Here is a 13,073-nt window from a genome sequence, read left to right as displayed (position 1 = left end):
AACGGGAAAGATTTTTTTCCATTACGTTCCTCGGCCTTTTCCACGGTTCACCAGGAAGCGATTTCACTTCAGGGGCCCAGACTCCTATCAGCCACACCGGAGATAAGCACTGTGCTTTCTCTTTCCACCTCCTCGGGACGAGGCAGGAATCCGGAGGGGGCCTGGAAGGGGACAGCCATGAGAAGGCCACGCAATGTCCTCCCTGGCTTCTTCTCCAGAAGCAGAGGGGCGTACACATTTCCAGAGAATCAAGATGTGGCCGCAGGGCCGGTCACACAATTGTCAAGTTCGAACATGCTCAGCCTTGTGCCGCCACCAAGAACCCATGAGAGTGACCCAGGGCCCCGGCCTGAGACAATCTGTGGTCATCTCATGGGCCACGTGGCCTCTTGCCTGCTCCCCTGAGCCGTCAGAAAGCCCCTGAAAAGTGCAATGCTTCTCCTTTCCCTGCGTCCAGTGGGGCAGCGATGTCTCCACGAAGGAGCTCGGCCAGGGCAGATGGAGTGCCGGAGGGAAAACATGATTGTATTCACACACACACACAAGTAGCACCTAAATACTGATGGTTTTATTCCAATGTTTCTATTTTAGGGTGGGTCAGACGCTACTATTAGCTTGGGAACCATTTCAGATTTGCAGGCCTTGGTGGCTCTGCAGTTGCGTTTCCTCCCGGAGGCCTAAGCCCTGGGCTCTGCTGTCTCCGCAGCAAGAAGCGAGCACGGGCCTCCCCCAGCTGGACCCCGTCATTCTGCTGCTGGAGCTGTTTGTGGTCCTATGGGGGTGCGGGGGGACAGGCTGTGAACTGGTCAGCCCTCCGAGCCTTGAACCACGTAAGCAGAAGCGTGGCCAGCTCTGGATCAGCCACGTCTGAGCTGCAGGTGGGAACAAGCTGTGTTCTTACCAGACTTTAAAAGAGGAAGAAAATGTCAAGTCTGCTGCGCAGGCGTATGGCTTTGAGGATGCGTCTCTCTTACTCTGAATTGGCTCGTAGTTGGTCCGAGTAAGGAGCGCTGGTTTCCGCCGAGGCCACGGCCGGGCCCTGGCTGAGCTGTCTGGGTCCCAGGCGCACAGGGACCGGCTTGCTGAGCTGGCTCGTGCGGTGTACTCGGCTATGTTCCTGGGAAGCCGTCGGGAGGGACAGTGACAGGACGTCCCAGCCTCCTCATCTGGCCGAGCCAGGAGCAAGAGAGGAGCCTGGGTTACAGGGGCTGGTGGGCCCGCTCTTGGACCGTCAGCTCCCCCAGTGGCCCGGCGGCCCCCGGACTGTCTCTTCACATCTGTCACCTGCAGCTGCTGGCTGGCCAAGAACAGGAAGCTGGCTGGTTCTCCTGCAGAGGACGGTGACGCCGGGGAAGAAACCGTCCTCACTTCCTGTAGGACTGGCTGCCTGAGAAGAGAAGCCAGAGCGGGCTGCCAGGCGGCCTCCGCACAGAACCCCCTTGTCCCTCACAATCCCTCCTTTCAACCGGCCCTGTGCACACACGACGCAGAGGACCTCCCCTCCCGGGTCACCTGCTCTGCGGCCAGGGCATGACTCGCCTGGCCATGTGCTTCCCTCACAGGAAGCAGGCCGCTCGGTGTGGGGCATCGGTGAGTTTCGCTGGCAAGCGCTCATGCGCTCGTTGAGGCCACAGGCCATAAATCCACGGCTCGCGGGGCTCACCACCCCGGCCGGGCCAGCCCATCAGCTGCGGGGTGTCGCTACAGCAGTATCAGCGGGGCTCCCGGCCCGGTGCAGCCTGGCAGCGGGCGGGTTAGAGGCTGGCCTTTCCGAGGAAGCCGGTGACCTGCCCTGGCTGTGTGTTTCCCGGCAGATAGGCTTCCCGGCCCTGGCCCATGAACCACATTTCCAGCCCAGCGGGCCCCCAGGTGGCTGGAGCATCAGGGGCCACGTCAGGAAGGGAGTAGGGCAGTGGGGGGAGGCAGTGCAGCCACAGAAACGCGCATGTCCTGAGTGTCACTGATGCTGCAGGACGGGCTTTTGCTCCTATCTCTTTGTTTCCCCTAATGTTTCATAAAGCTCTGTAGAAAGGTCTGGGCTCAGCTGGGGAGTGGAGGAGGGTGGCCAACTAGCTGGGAGGGGACAGGAGGAGAAAGGCGGGTTCTTTACAGTGACCCCAGTCCATCTGGTGTCATCCCGCCCCCCCCACACCCCCGGCCTGCCTGCAAGGAGGCTGGGGCCGCCAGTCCCTTTGGTTTGGGGGCTGACCGCAGCAAGCCCCACTGTGTGGTGTTTTACACCTCTGAGTGGCACTGCCTGGAGGGTCTCACTCCACTGGCCTGTGTATGAGCCCCTGAGGCCTAAGGCAATTTCATAAATGGAGAGGTCAGTGAAGAAGTGGTCCCCAGGGCCAAGGAAGCCGGTCTGGGGCCTGGTCCTGGGGGCAGGGAAACCCGAAGCCCTGCCCTCCAGGCTCACTTACCCTGCAGGCCCCTCGTGGAGGACGTGGTGGAGCCAGGGCGGCTGGCCTGCTGGGGGCCACACGGGGAGAACTGAGGGGCCAGAGCTGAGGTCTTGGCCTTGGGCGGGTTCAGGTCCAGGATCTCCGGGGTGTGGGGCATCCGGGGCTCGCAGGTAAAGGCTGATGAGAATTCCCTAGAACAAAACGTGCCATCTAGGGTCACAGGCACTGCGTGGCTGGGAGTCACAGGAGGAAGGAAGGACTCCCCCTTCTGAAGAGAGACAGAAGCCAGGTGGGCAGGCAGAGCAGGGTACCCAGAGGCTTAAGTCCCTGTCCCCATGGAGCTCATATTCTAGGCGTGGAGATAGTAAAGAGAAACACATGCTAAGGAGGAGGTAAGCAGGGGAGGGGGGCGGAGCGTGGGATGGTTAGGGGGGTGGGGGGGTGAAAAGCTGGTGGCAGAGATGTCCAGGTCCTCATCCCTGGGATTCTATGTGACAAAGGGGACCTAAGGTTGCTAATGGGCTGACTTTAAAACTGAGATTACCCTGGATTTGGGGGTGGGGCCCAACATCACAGGGGTCCTTAAAAGTGGGAGACAGAAGCAGAAGAGAAATAGGCAGGACCATGAAGAAAGGGACTGAGATGCTGGTTTTGAAGACGGAGGTTCCCCCGCCCCCGTCCCCCCACCAAGCAAAGCAGGCAGGCGGCCTCTACAGCCAGAAGAGGCAGAAGAGGGAATCTCCCGGAGAACTTCAGAGAAGGCTGTGTGCTGTGGACGCCCAGATCCCAGCCCGGGGAGATCTGGGGCGGGCTTCGAACCCACAGAACTGCGAGAGGATAACTGTGTGCTGTCCAGGTCACTACCCTTGTGGTCATTTGTTACAGGAGCAATAATAGCAAACAGCTTCCAGACGGGGTGGCCAGGGAAGGCCTCGCTGCGAAGGCAGCATTGAACCCCCAGATGATCCTGCGAGGCCGGCGTTACTACCCAATCTTTCAGATGCAGAAACTGAGGCTCCAAGGTCGTGACCTTTCCCGAGGCTGCACGCGTAACAAGCAGGGAGTGAGGCCGAGACCGGAACCCCGTGGGATCTGCAGCCCAGCTGTTCTCCAGCACCCTCTGGGTCCCAGCCCGACGGTCCAGCCGTGCAGAGGGCTGGCAGGCCCCGGAGCTGGCGCCCTGCTTCCCTCCAGCCCGCAGCCACCGGAGCTCGGTGCTGTTAGACAAGACGTCTTGGGAGTGGGATCCTGGCGCTGCGACCTCCCCGCTCTGGGGCTGGGGCTGGGGCTGGGGCCGGGGGTGTGCCTTCCCCTCCCAGCCCTTTGCTCTCCGGCTGTCACTGGCCTGTGCGCAGCCCACGTCTTGCTCCCACTCGACCTCTGGGGCCCGAGCTGTCTGTGTGCCCATTTTCCTGACTATAACTCTGAAGGCTAGATCGTCGCCCAGGGCGGCTGTCACCATTGAAGCAGCAGCTTCCAGCAGGCAGCTGGTGCTCTGGGAACGGCAGGTCTGTCTTCCGTTCCCCTAGCGGGTGCCTCAGTCTGGGGCTGCACACAGTTGGTGCAGGGTGGACAGCTGCTGAGCTTGGCAGGTGAGGGTCCCCAGGCCGGGCCACGGAGATGGTGACGGGGTGCAGGGCTGTCCAGCGGGCGGTGGGGAGCATGCGTGCATGCACGTGTGCTGGGGTATGACGTTGGAGACTGTGGGAAGTGCAGGATCCAGTGGCCGTGAGGAGGGTGGTGGCCTGGAGGGTGCACAGCCCACAGGAGGGCCCGGGCTCTGTCCTGCTCTGCTGCTGTCTAGCTGGTAACTGACCAGGAGCCAAGTCCTCTGACATTTTGGGATCCTCACTTTCCCCACCTGTAGAATGTCTATAGGACAGCTGCGACAGTTCATGTGTGCACTGAGAACTCTGTTGGGCACCGGGGATCAAAGATCAACCAGACAAAACTCCTGCTCTTGGTGTGACTGTGTAGGTAGGTAGCCAATATTAATGAGGGAGGGAGCAAAGGGAATTCAACAGTGGGCTTAATAAACCGTAAAATACAAGCCTGTTTGCTTCACCAGGAAGCTACAGCTTCACACCCCAGGGGATCACAGCATTGATGCTCCAAGGGGATTATCACTCCTCCCTCCTCCCCCTTCAGTAATGAATTGTGTGTGTGTGTGTGTGGGGGGTGCTTGACCACAGAGGCCTGTTGGTCTAACTAGGAGGTGGACCCATCACAAAACCCACAAGCCCTGGATGGGTGTGGCTCAGTGGATTGAGCACCGGCCTGTGAACCTAAAGGTCACTGGTTCAATTCCCAGTCAGGGCACATGCCTGGGGTGTGGGCCAGGTCCCCGGGTGGAGGTGTGCAAGAGGCAAATAATCGATGTATCTCTCTCACATCAATGGTTCTCTTCTGTTCTTTCTCTTTCTCTCTCTTTAAAAATAAAATAAAATCTTTAAAAAGGAACCACTGAGAGAAACGAGTAAACACTACTCAGGTGAACCCTGGACGCTATTCCAGGCCGTGGTGATGGCTGAGGGTCAGCCTTAGGCCACCTGCGGATGTCCCATCACCTGGTCACAGCACAGGAAGGCCAGGGTCAGAGGGGCAAGCTGTGCAGACCCAGGCCGGCTGGCCAGCTTCACCACATGGAGCCTTGCAGCTGATGGGCAGCGAGGTCAAGCTGCAGGGTTGGGGGCCGCTGAGGTGAGCTGGCAGGAACTGAAGGGAGAGAGATCTGCGCAGCTGAGCTCAGGAATCTGCAGTCTCCCGGTCCCAGGGCGACCGGGACAGGGCCCTGTCCTTTAGCAGAGCAGTTTGGTAGTGTGTATCAAAACCCTTATGTGTGGGTTAATTTTCTGTGCCATCTTGGCTGGGCCATGGTGCCCAAATGGTTGTTCAAGTGTTATTCTGTTTCTGTGGAGGTACTTTGTGGATGAGATGAACATGTAAATAGGTGGACTTCAGAAATAAAGCAGATTGCCCTCCATCAGGTGGGTGGGCCTCATCCAATCAGTTGAAGGCCTGAGTAGAAAAAAGACTGACTTCCCCTGATCAGGGAGGAACTCTGCCATCAGACAGCCGTTGGACTAGAATTCCACTCTTCCCCGAGTCTCCAGACCGCTGACCCACCTTGCAAATGTTGGACTTGTCAGGACTGCACAATCATGTGAGCCAACACACCTTGTTCTGTTTCTCTGGAGAACCCTGACTAATACACCCGAAAAGCCAGCCTCCTCTTTGCCCCAGCACATGACCGTTGTTTGGCCAGGGTAGTGCTGTTGCTGGGGAAAGAGGACCCTCAGACAGGGGCTCCCTCTGGCTGGCTCCTCCTACTAGCCCGGGAGGAAGTGGCCTTCAGCAGAGCCCCAGGCAGCCACCCCTTGGCTTGGCAGAGCCCACCCCCCATGAGGCTCTGCAAACCACCCAGGGGCTGCTGCAGGAGGGACAGTGTTGACCGAGGATGCTGGCCACTGTCACCAAACTCTGCGGGGATGATGGTGTCAGAGCCTTCTGGGAAGGACACTGTGAGACACAGGGGTGGGTGGCTGTTGGTAAGGGTCGGCTCGGCCCCAAGTAGCCTCGGGGCTCCCCATCCCCCCAGAACGGGGAGCTCAGCAGCCTGAGCAGCCTGGAGCCACAGCCAGGAAGCAGCGATGTTTGGCAGGAGATGAGGCCAGATCAGGGCAGAGCAGAAAAAGCCCTTGGAAAGTTCACAGAGGCAGTGCCCTCGGACTTAGAAAAAGTAACTGGCTGCAGAAACACACGGTGCTGCGTACTAGAAAACAAAGGTGCATTTCAATATATATGTAAATTGGGCGGTGTCCTGAAGATAGGCAGCTATTTATTGAAAGGCCCAGCCTGACGATAGGACCTCTGCTGTCAATAGAACATTGTGCTGGGAGGGAAGAGCAATAAAAGGCTTCTGGAGATACTTAATCTGCACTGGTGTCTGGAATGCTGCTGAGTCATAATCCCCAAGGCAGAGGATCCTGTGTTCCTTCACTTCCCCGGAGCCCCCCTTCGCAGGTCCTCAGGGGCCCCTAAGGTGCCCTGCCCATCAGCGGCTGCTGTCATTCCTCGCAGCTATAACAAAGCTGGAAAAGGGGAGGGGGAGGGGGACCAGGCGAGGGCACAGGTGAACAGGAAAACCTCGGGGTGGAGTTCACACGTGTTGGGTGGCAGCTCTCCAGCCTCATTTCCTGGCCTCCTGGGTTGTAGTTCCCTTTGCTGGGTGCTCTGTTTGTGTGTGTGTGTGTGTGTGTGTGTCATCGTGAACTGCCGTATGTCCTTTCGGCACAGATGGCGGGGGGTGGGGGTGGAGCACATGTGTAGACATACGTAAAAATGTCCTCCTTTCTTATTTTTTAAAAGCTGAAATACTGGCAGAAGAGTCATTTCCTGTCTGTGGTTGGACAGGATCTTTGACACTGTTCGCTTCCGGTCCCGGCCCAGGACTGGACCTGAGGAGCCCATCTCTCTCCTGACCTCGGGCCACCTGGAGGGACATCCAGGCAAACGTCTTTCCTGTCCAGCTGGGCTCTGATCCATTTCCCTGGCCTCGTTCTCCACTGTCTCCCCTGCACCCCACCTCCTGCAAAGCAAATAGCTGAGCTTGGACACTGCCCTCGAGTCACCCCGCAGCACACACCGCCCCAGACAGCCCCAGACGTGCTCACCTGACCGTTCTTAGAGCTAGTCCCTGGGGCATGTTTATGGGTTTCCTCTCCTTCCGGCTGAGAACAGTTCTGCTGTGAGGTTTTCAGGTGTGGTGGCTGCGTCCCCTGGGGGTCTCACTTCAGGCCCCAGAGAAATGCTCCTTTCCTTCCACCCTCAGAGATGCCTTCTCAGGACACTTCCCATCCCTACCTGATGGTCTCTCCACTGTCCAGGGCCCAGAGCAGCTCCCTGGGCTGCGGGGCCACTGCCGAGGGGGGTGGGCGAGGCTCTCCCCGACGTCCTGGCCACCGCTCTCCTGGCGTGGCATCCCTGGAGGCTGGGAGAAGGAGAGAGAGCTCAGTCGAGTCCTGTTCTGGAACCTCTTTGATGAGGAGGCTCTTTTCGGGCTGCGCTGCAAAGCCAAGAAAAGCACGTGCCCCAGGCCAGCTCCCAGTGGGCCCCGGTCTGGTCCGCGGACATGGATGGGGACTTGTTGACCGGTACAGCCTGGGAACTCTAGGCAGCCGCTAGATGCACAGAACTTCCAGCCTGGGGCGCAGCAGGCACGGGCACGATCCGCTGCGACACTCACAGCTCAGGAACGCGCAGGCCATTAGCCCCGTGGCCTCCCCAGGCCCCCGTCTGAGTCTCAGGGAAAAGCCAACAAAACACGGAATTGTCTCCCTGGGCCGCTGCTTGGCACCGCTGCACAGGAGCACAGAGACACATTGAAAAATTATTGGTGTTTTTCTGAAATTGACATTCACCTTGGTGCCCTGTGTTTTTATTGGCTGAGTCTGGCAACCCCAGAGGTGGGGTTTTCTCTACCCTGAGCTGTCCCAGGCCTGAACCCCTCAGTCCACCCACCACAGCACTGGAGCTGATGCCTCAGGCGAGGACCAGGGTCCTCTGCAGGCCTTCACAGGGGAGTGGCAGGGGAAGGCCCAGAGGACAGGCCACCCGGGTCCTCTGCTCACAGGGCAGTGACAGGGGAAGGCCAGAGGACACTGCACTGCCAGGAGGAGCGCCCCTCGGCCTGGGGACGGAGGGCTGGTCCCACCTCTCTCCTCTTCCTACAGCCCAAGGAGTCCAGGTCCCTGTCAGAGCCCTGCTGTGACCAAGTCTGGCTTCCCTACTTCCTGAACCCTTTCCCGTTCTTTAAAAAGTCTCCAGCACCTCTGCAGTGTGGCCTCTGCTTTATCTTAAATATAAAAAAAAAAAAAATCTCTCCTGCAAGCCGCCTCTAACCTGTAGCGAGGGGTACAGCTCTGACTTCCAGATAACTCCCCTTTGACTCAAACGAAGACTGTTTCTGGTACGAAACCCAGTGGGCGGCTGCATTTACCGGACCCCCAAGAACTGGGTCTGGAGCTAGAGCTTCAGCCGGCTCTGACCCACTCTTCAGTGCACCCCCGGCCAGCCTGTCCGAGCTCCGCTCACAGGGCTTCGGTGGCCCAGGAGGTGAGACCCGGGTGTGTGAAGTCATAACTGGGTGGGACCCCAGGCAGCGCTGGGCCACACACACGTGGGGCAGCTCCCCGCTGCAGTTAGTGGGGTAGCAAGGTGGCACCTCCAGGACCAGGGCTCTCTCAGGCAGTGGGGGAGGGGGGTGGCTGGGAAGGCCAGTCCACCCCCACCCAACCCCCCTTCCCGCAGGAGAAGGAGGAACTAGGCTGAGCTCTCCCGAGACCCTCTGCGGTTTCAGTTCACCCGGCAAACAGCAGCTGCCGTCCTTCCAGGGCCGCCGGCCTGGACGGGTCAGAGGTCTCACCGCGGGGAAAACAGGTCCGGTGCGGGCTGGGAGCTGCGGGGAGAAGGCAGACGTCTGTGTGCCCCGGGGCTTCCGGGGACAAGGCGCCGGTTTCCTATCTGTTCATCCACTTCGGACAGGGCTGGGCGTTTTGACCGAGTCCCCTGACAGGCAGGCGTGTGGCATGTGACGATGATGTCCAAGGTCGTCTTGGTTGCTGGGGAAATGAGAATAACTTTCCTCAGGCCTCATTCTTGGCTTTCCCCTCGGGAACGATTTCCTTCTGGCACCGTGGGGCCGAGTCCTTTGCTTAGCCAGGATGTACTCTCTGCTTGTGTTTCCCCGATCGGGCCACCTGAGGCTCTCCCAGGCTCCTCATCCCGAGCTTTGCCTGAGTGTTGACTGAAGGCACAGGTGTGAAGGAGCCTTCAGGCCCTGGTGGTGGGTTCCCACTCGGGGTCTAATTCCCAGTGGGAGTGAAGGCCAGGGGCCAGACTCGGTAGCAAGTCATGTGTGTAGGGACCTGGGGGGAGAGCTGGGCGAGGCCAGAATGGGCCGGGGGGACAGGGTGAGCAAGACCAGAGAAGTGGAAGGAAGCACTGGAGACGCAGGACCGCATGGACGGGAGGGTCAGGAGGAAGTTGGATCAGGCTCCCGACAGGGTCGGGATGACACAGAGGACACTGAGGGTCAGGGCGGCCCCCAGCCCGCGAGGCCCTCTCCCTCTCCGTGCTCATGGACTCGCGTGCCGGCCGCGCCCCGCCGCAGCCTCGCTGCCGGTCTCCGCAGAGCCGCCCCAGCACAGAGGACGCAGCCTGTTTGCCAGCCCTCTTCACGCAGGGGCTGGGTGGCCAGAGGAAGAGATGGTGGCGGCGACACCAGCCGGGAGCTGCTGACACTGGTCCAGGGACATGCGTCCCGGGGTGGCGGCTGGGCAAGCCGGAGACAGCAGAGGAAGAACAGAACCTACACTGGACGAGGAATGAGCGCTCTGCAGGTCCGGCTTCTCCCAGGGAAGGACTTCTGTTAAGTAGCAGGATTTGAAAGGGGAAGTAGGTGCTGCCCGAGGCAGAGAGCATCCCGGCTGAGGTGTCTCCTCTCTGGCAGGTGGAGGGCGGACAGGGGTCAGGGTCCTGGAGTCCGTTGAGGTGGGGGGCTGGGGGAGTTGTTGGGAAGAGGGGGTGTCCTGAGAAAAGGAGCAGGCGGAGGGCGGGACACCCAGAACAGGGTCTCGGCGGCGTCCCGAGAAGGTGTTACAGCAGGATGAGCAGCAGAGGGGAAATAAAGGCAGGGCCCTCACCATTGCAGTCTAACAGAGGCCTTCACAGAGGAGGCCAGACGCAGGGCGGGACATGTGTCACCCGCTAACTCAGCAGCCTGGTCTGATAGTACCGCCAGGTGTTCCAGCGTCCCAGGAAACATCGCAAGAACGCTACGTTAGCGCGGGAGGAGGGCAGTCCTTGGAATTCTGTGCATTGTTCCCGCTATCTGGGAAGGAAAGCCTTGGAAACCATGCCTTCATCCCAAGGCCAGCAAGGCAGGGGACGGTTCACAGTGCCCAGTGGGAAGAGACCCATAAAACAGCTCTGGTTAATTGCCTGCCTCTGGTCACTATCTGCTTTATGAGGGAGTCCCTAATGCTCACAGAAAGAGCCCATAACTAACTTTGGGCAGCTGCCCCAGCTCTAACTAACTGCCTCCCTTCACTTACGTGTTTTATAATAAGATGAACAGATGGAGTCTGGAGTAAGATAAAGATTCGGGCTAAGAGAACCGCACACATAACTAAGTTTGGGTGGCCATGCCCCGCCCCCTGGAGAAAAAATGGCTCCACCTTTATCCGTCAATCAATATGTAACTTCTTCACCCCCATCCCACCAACTATACATCCTCAGAACAAAGGACTCGCTCTCTTGGCTCTGGCCACCCTAGGGCGAGCTGGCCACCATGACCTTTGGCTCCCCTTGCTTTTGCTCTCCCGCTCACTAATAAACTTTGCGTGTATGCAAATAGGCTTGCGGATCTGTAATTCTTTATTGCATCAGCGAGAAGAACCAGGGTTTCTCCAGAAACAGAGGCTAACAGGTGCGCCCCAGCATGACTTGGGAGGTGCAGCGGCCCTGGCTCCAGGTCGCCTATCTGGAGGGGCTGGTGAGCAGCGGCTGCCTCCCCAGGCGGGGCACTTGCACTGCTGGGGTCGCCAAGGCTGAGTCCCTGGTGGGTGCCCACTGCCTTTGTCTGAAGAACCAGAATTTGCCAGGGCAAACTCACTCAGACAGGGCTGATACTAACTGTTCTCGAAAATAACAATGTCAACATCTCCAGCAACATCAGCTGCCACTCAGCCCTCTCTGTCCATGACAACCTCCAACGTCGCCACCCGGCCGGTGATAGCGTGATAAATCTTTCCAAAAGATAGGACCGTGCTTACAACCAGTGCAAGACAAAGGGCCACCCTGGTGGTCATTTTGGTAACAGTAGGACATGACTGATAAGTAAGTTACCCTAAATGCAACTATTTGGAGATCCAGGCCTATGGAACGTGAAACAGTTTACAACTCAATGGCATCACGTCAAATTGGCAAGAGTTGTCAGACCCCCTGACACCTCCACTGTGGCAGCAGAAGCCTTTGGCTAAATGGAGCCCATCACCTGGGAGTGAAGGCATCCTGGAGTTTACCGCCGGGACAGAACGCATGTAAAACCACAGCCGACCAACTTGGCAGAACCCGTAACACTGCTCAGCATCGGGAGACCCTCCCCTGAGCCCCAAATGCCTGGCGTTCTTCGCTCTCTGCGACGGCCTGGCCCGCGGCTCCAGCCCAGGCTTGGAAGCGTTTGGAGCCAACAGGGAGCAGATGATAAAAGTTCTCAGGTGTTTCTCCGACTGGAATCTGACCTGCTCCTCTGTTGTTTTTCCTATTTGAATGGAGATTAGAGTCTTATCTGGCTTGCTCATATCCTTTTAATTTCCTCTTGAAAATTAAAAAAAAAAAAAATACTTTGGATGTTTCTGATGCAATACATATATATTTTTTCTGGCATCTGAAGAGTAGTTTCATCCCGCACCGGCCTCTGGCAAATTCGACAAGACGCTTCAAAATGTGTTTGGAAAGCGGTCCCACAGTAGTTCTTGCTCCTGGCTGCACACTGACCATCGGCTGACAGCCTTCGCACGGAGTGCGGGGGACCCGCCTTGGTGGCAGATCTAAATGGTTTTGAGATGCCTGCTGTCAAACCTCACATTAAACAAGGCTTTCCCCCCATCAGAAATCTTGCCCAAAGAGCTTGCGGACGTGAGAGCTGGACACGGTGCTCTGAGAGCCGAGGGCCTGGAGGAAAAGCCATGGGCAGGTCTGGCTGGGTGACCACAGGCCCACGGGCCTCCGACACGGGGCGGTGGCCGAGCTCAGAGGGCTCCCAGGAGCAGGTGGGAGGCCCAACCTCGTTGGGTCTGTGGCTGCAGCTGCTTTGCTACATTCTGGAAACCAGCAGCCCCCCTGCTGCCCCCCGCAGGCTGGCAGTGTTCTTACCTGAGGTTGAAACGCGAGGCTCCGAAGCACCAGGCGCGCCCCCCTTGCAGACTGGAAGGTGGGCCTTCAGGGGGTACTGGAGGCTGCCGTTTCCGGTGTGTTGGGACGTCTGGGGAGAAACGGGACGGTCTTCCAGCCTGGAGGAAAACCATGAAAAACGGCAATCAGTGCGGAGAGCCAGGAGACATCGCCTGCTGACTACTTTGTAGCATCACGAGCACACACTGAAATCCTTTTGCTGCCACGGATGCTGGCAGCTATTAAACCTTTCCGAGGGTCGCGGCAGAACCTGGGAAGTGCCCTTACCTGGCTCATGTTGGCTCTTAGAAACTTACAGTGATACTGTGGCTTAGTATCTTGCAAAGACGCAATTCCTTTGGTTTTGGGTGACACGGGGCACGACATTTCAACCAACTTAAGGCACAATGTTCTGGTGTTTCTCTTCCGAGGATGAAGCAGATCAGTGAAGGGATGAATTCAATCGGAAAATGGGTGACGTGTCATGTCAGCCATGACAGCAGGAGTTAGGGAGACGCAGGACTGGGAAGACCTTGTTTTCGGGGGCTCTACCAACATGGCGCAGACCTGGCCTCACTGGGCACCTGGGTTGGGGGAGACGGCTGGCAGAGACCCATTCACCCAGCAGACAGGGAGGGGACCCCAGGCCAGGCGTCAGAAGGGGGGGCCTGCAGGAGCACGTCACAGAGGGGCAGGCAGGGTGCTCGTGCGTCA

The 13,073-nt window shown here is 58.5% G+C and overlaps 1 protein-coding gene across 1 annotated transcript; it reads right to left on the bottom strand.

The window, feature by feature from the left end:
• Nucleotides 1–553: 553 nt before the first annotated feature.
• LOC150022776 (uncharacterized) lies at nt 554–12,704 on the bottom strand. Its single transcript, XM_090284951.1, has 4 exons — nt 12,342–12,704; nt 7,269–7,395; nt 2,424–2,596; nt 554–1,387 (listed from the first exon to the last, which is right to left on the bottom strand). Exons 1-4 carry the CDS (start codon nt 12,491–12,493, stop codon nt 898–900), a joined length of 942 nt encoding a protein of 313 aa, XP_090141077.1. The 5' UTR covers nt 12,494–12,704; the 3' UTR covers nt 554–897.
• Nucleotides 12,705–13,073: the final 369 nt, after the last annotated feature.

Source organism: Furipterus horrens, unplaced genomic scaffold, assembly GCF_987537825.1.
Source record: "Furipterus horrens unplaced genomic scaffold, mFurHor1.1.pri manual_scaffold_1, whole genome shotgun sequence".
Classification (NCBI taxonomy): Eukaryota; Metazoa; Chordata; class Mammalia; order Chiroptera; family Furipteridae; genus Furipterus; species Furipterus horrens.
Note: the sequence above shows the minus strand (reverse complement) of the source record. Positions and strands in the feature narration are given on the sequence as shown.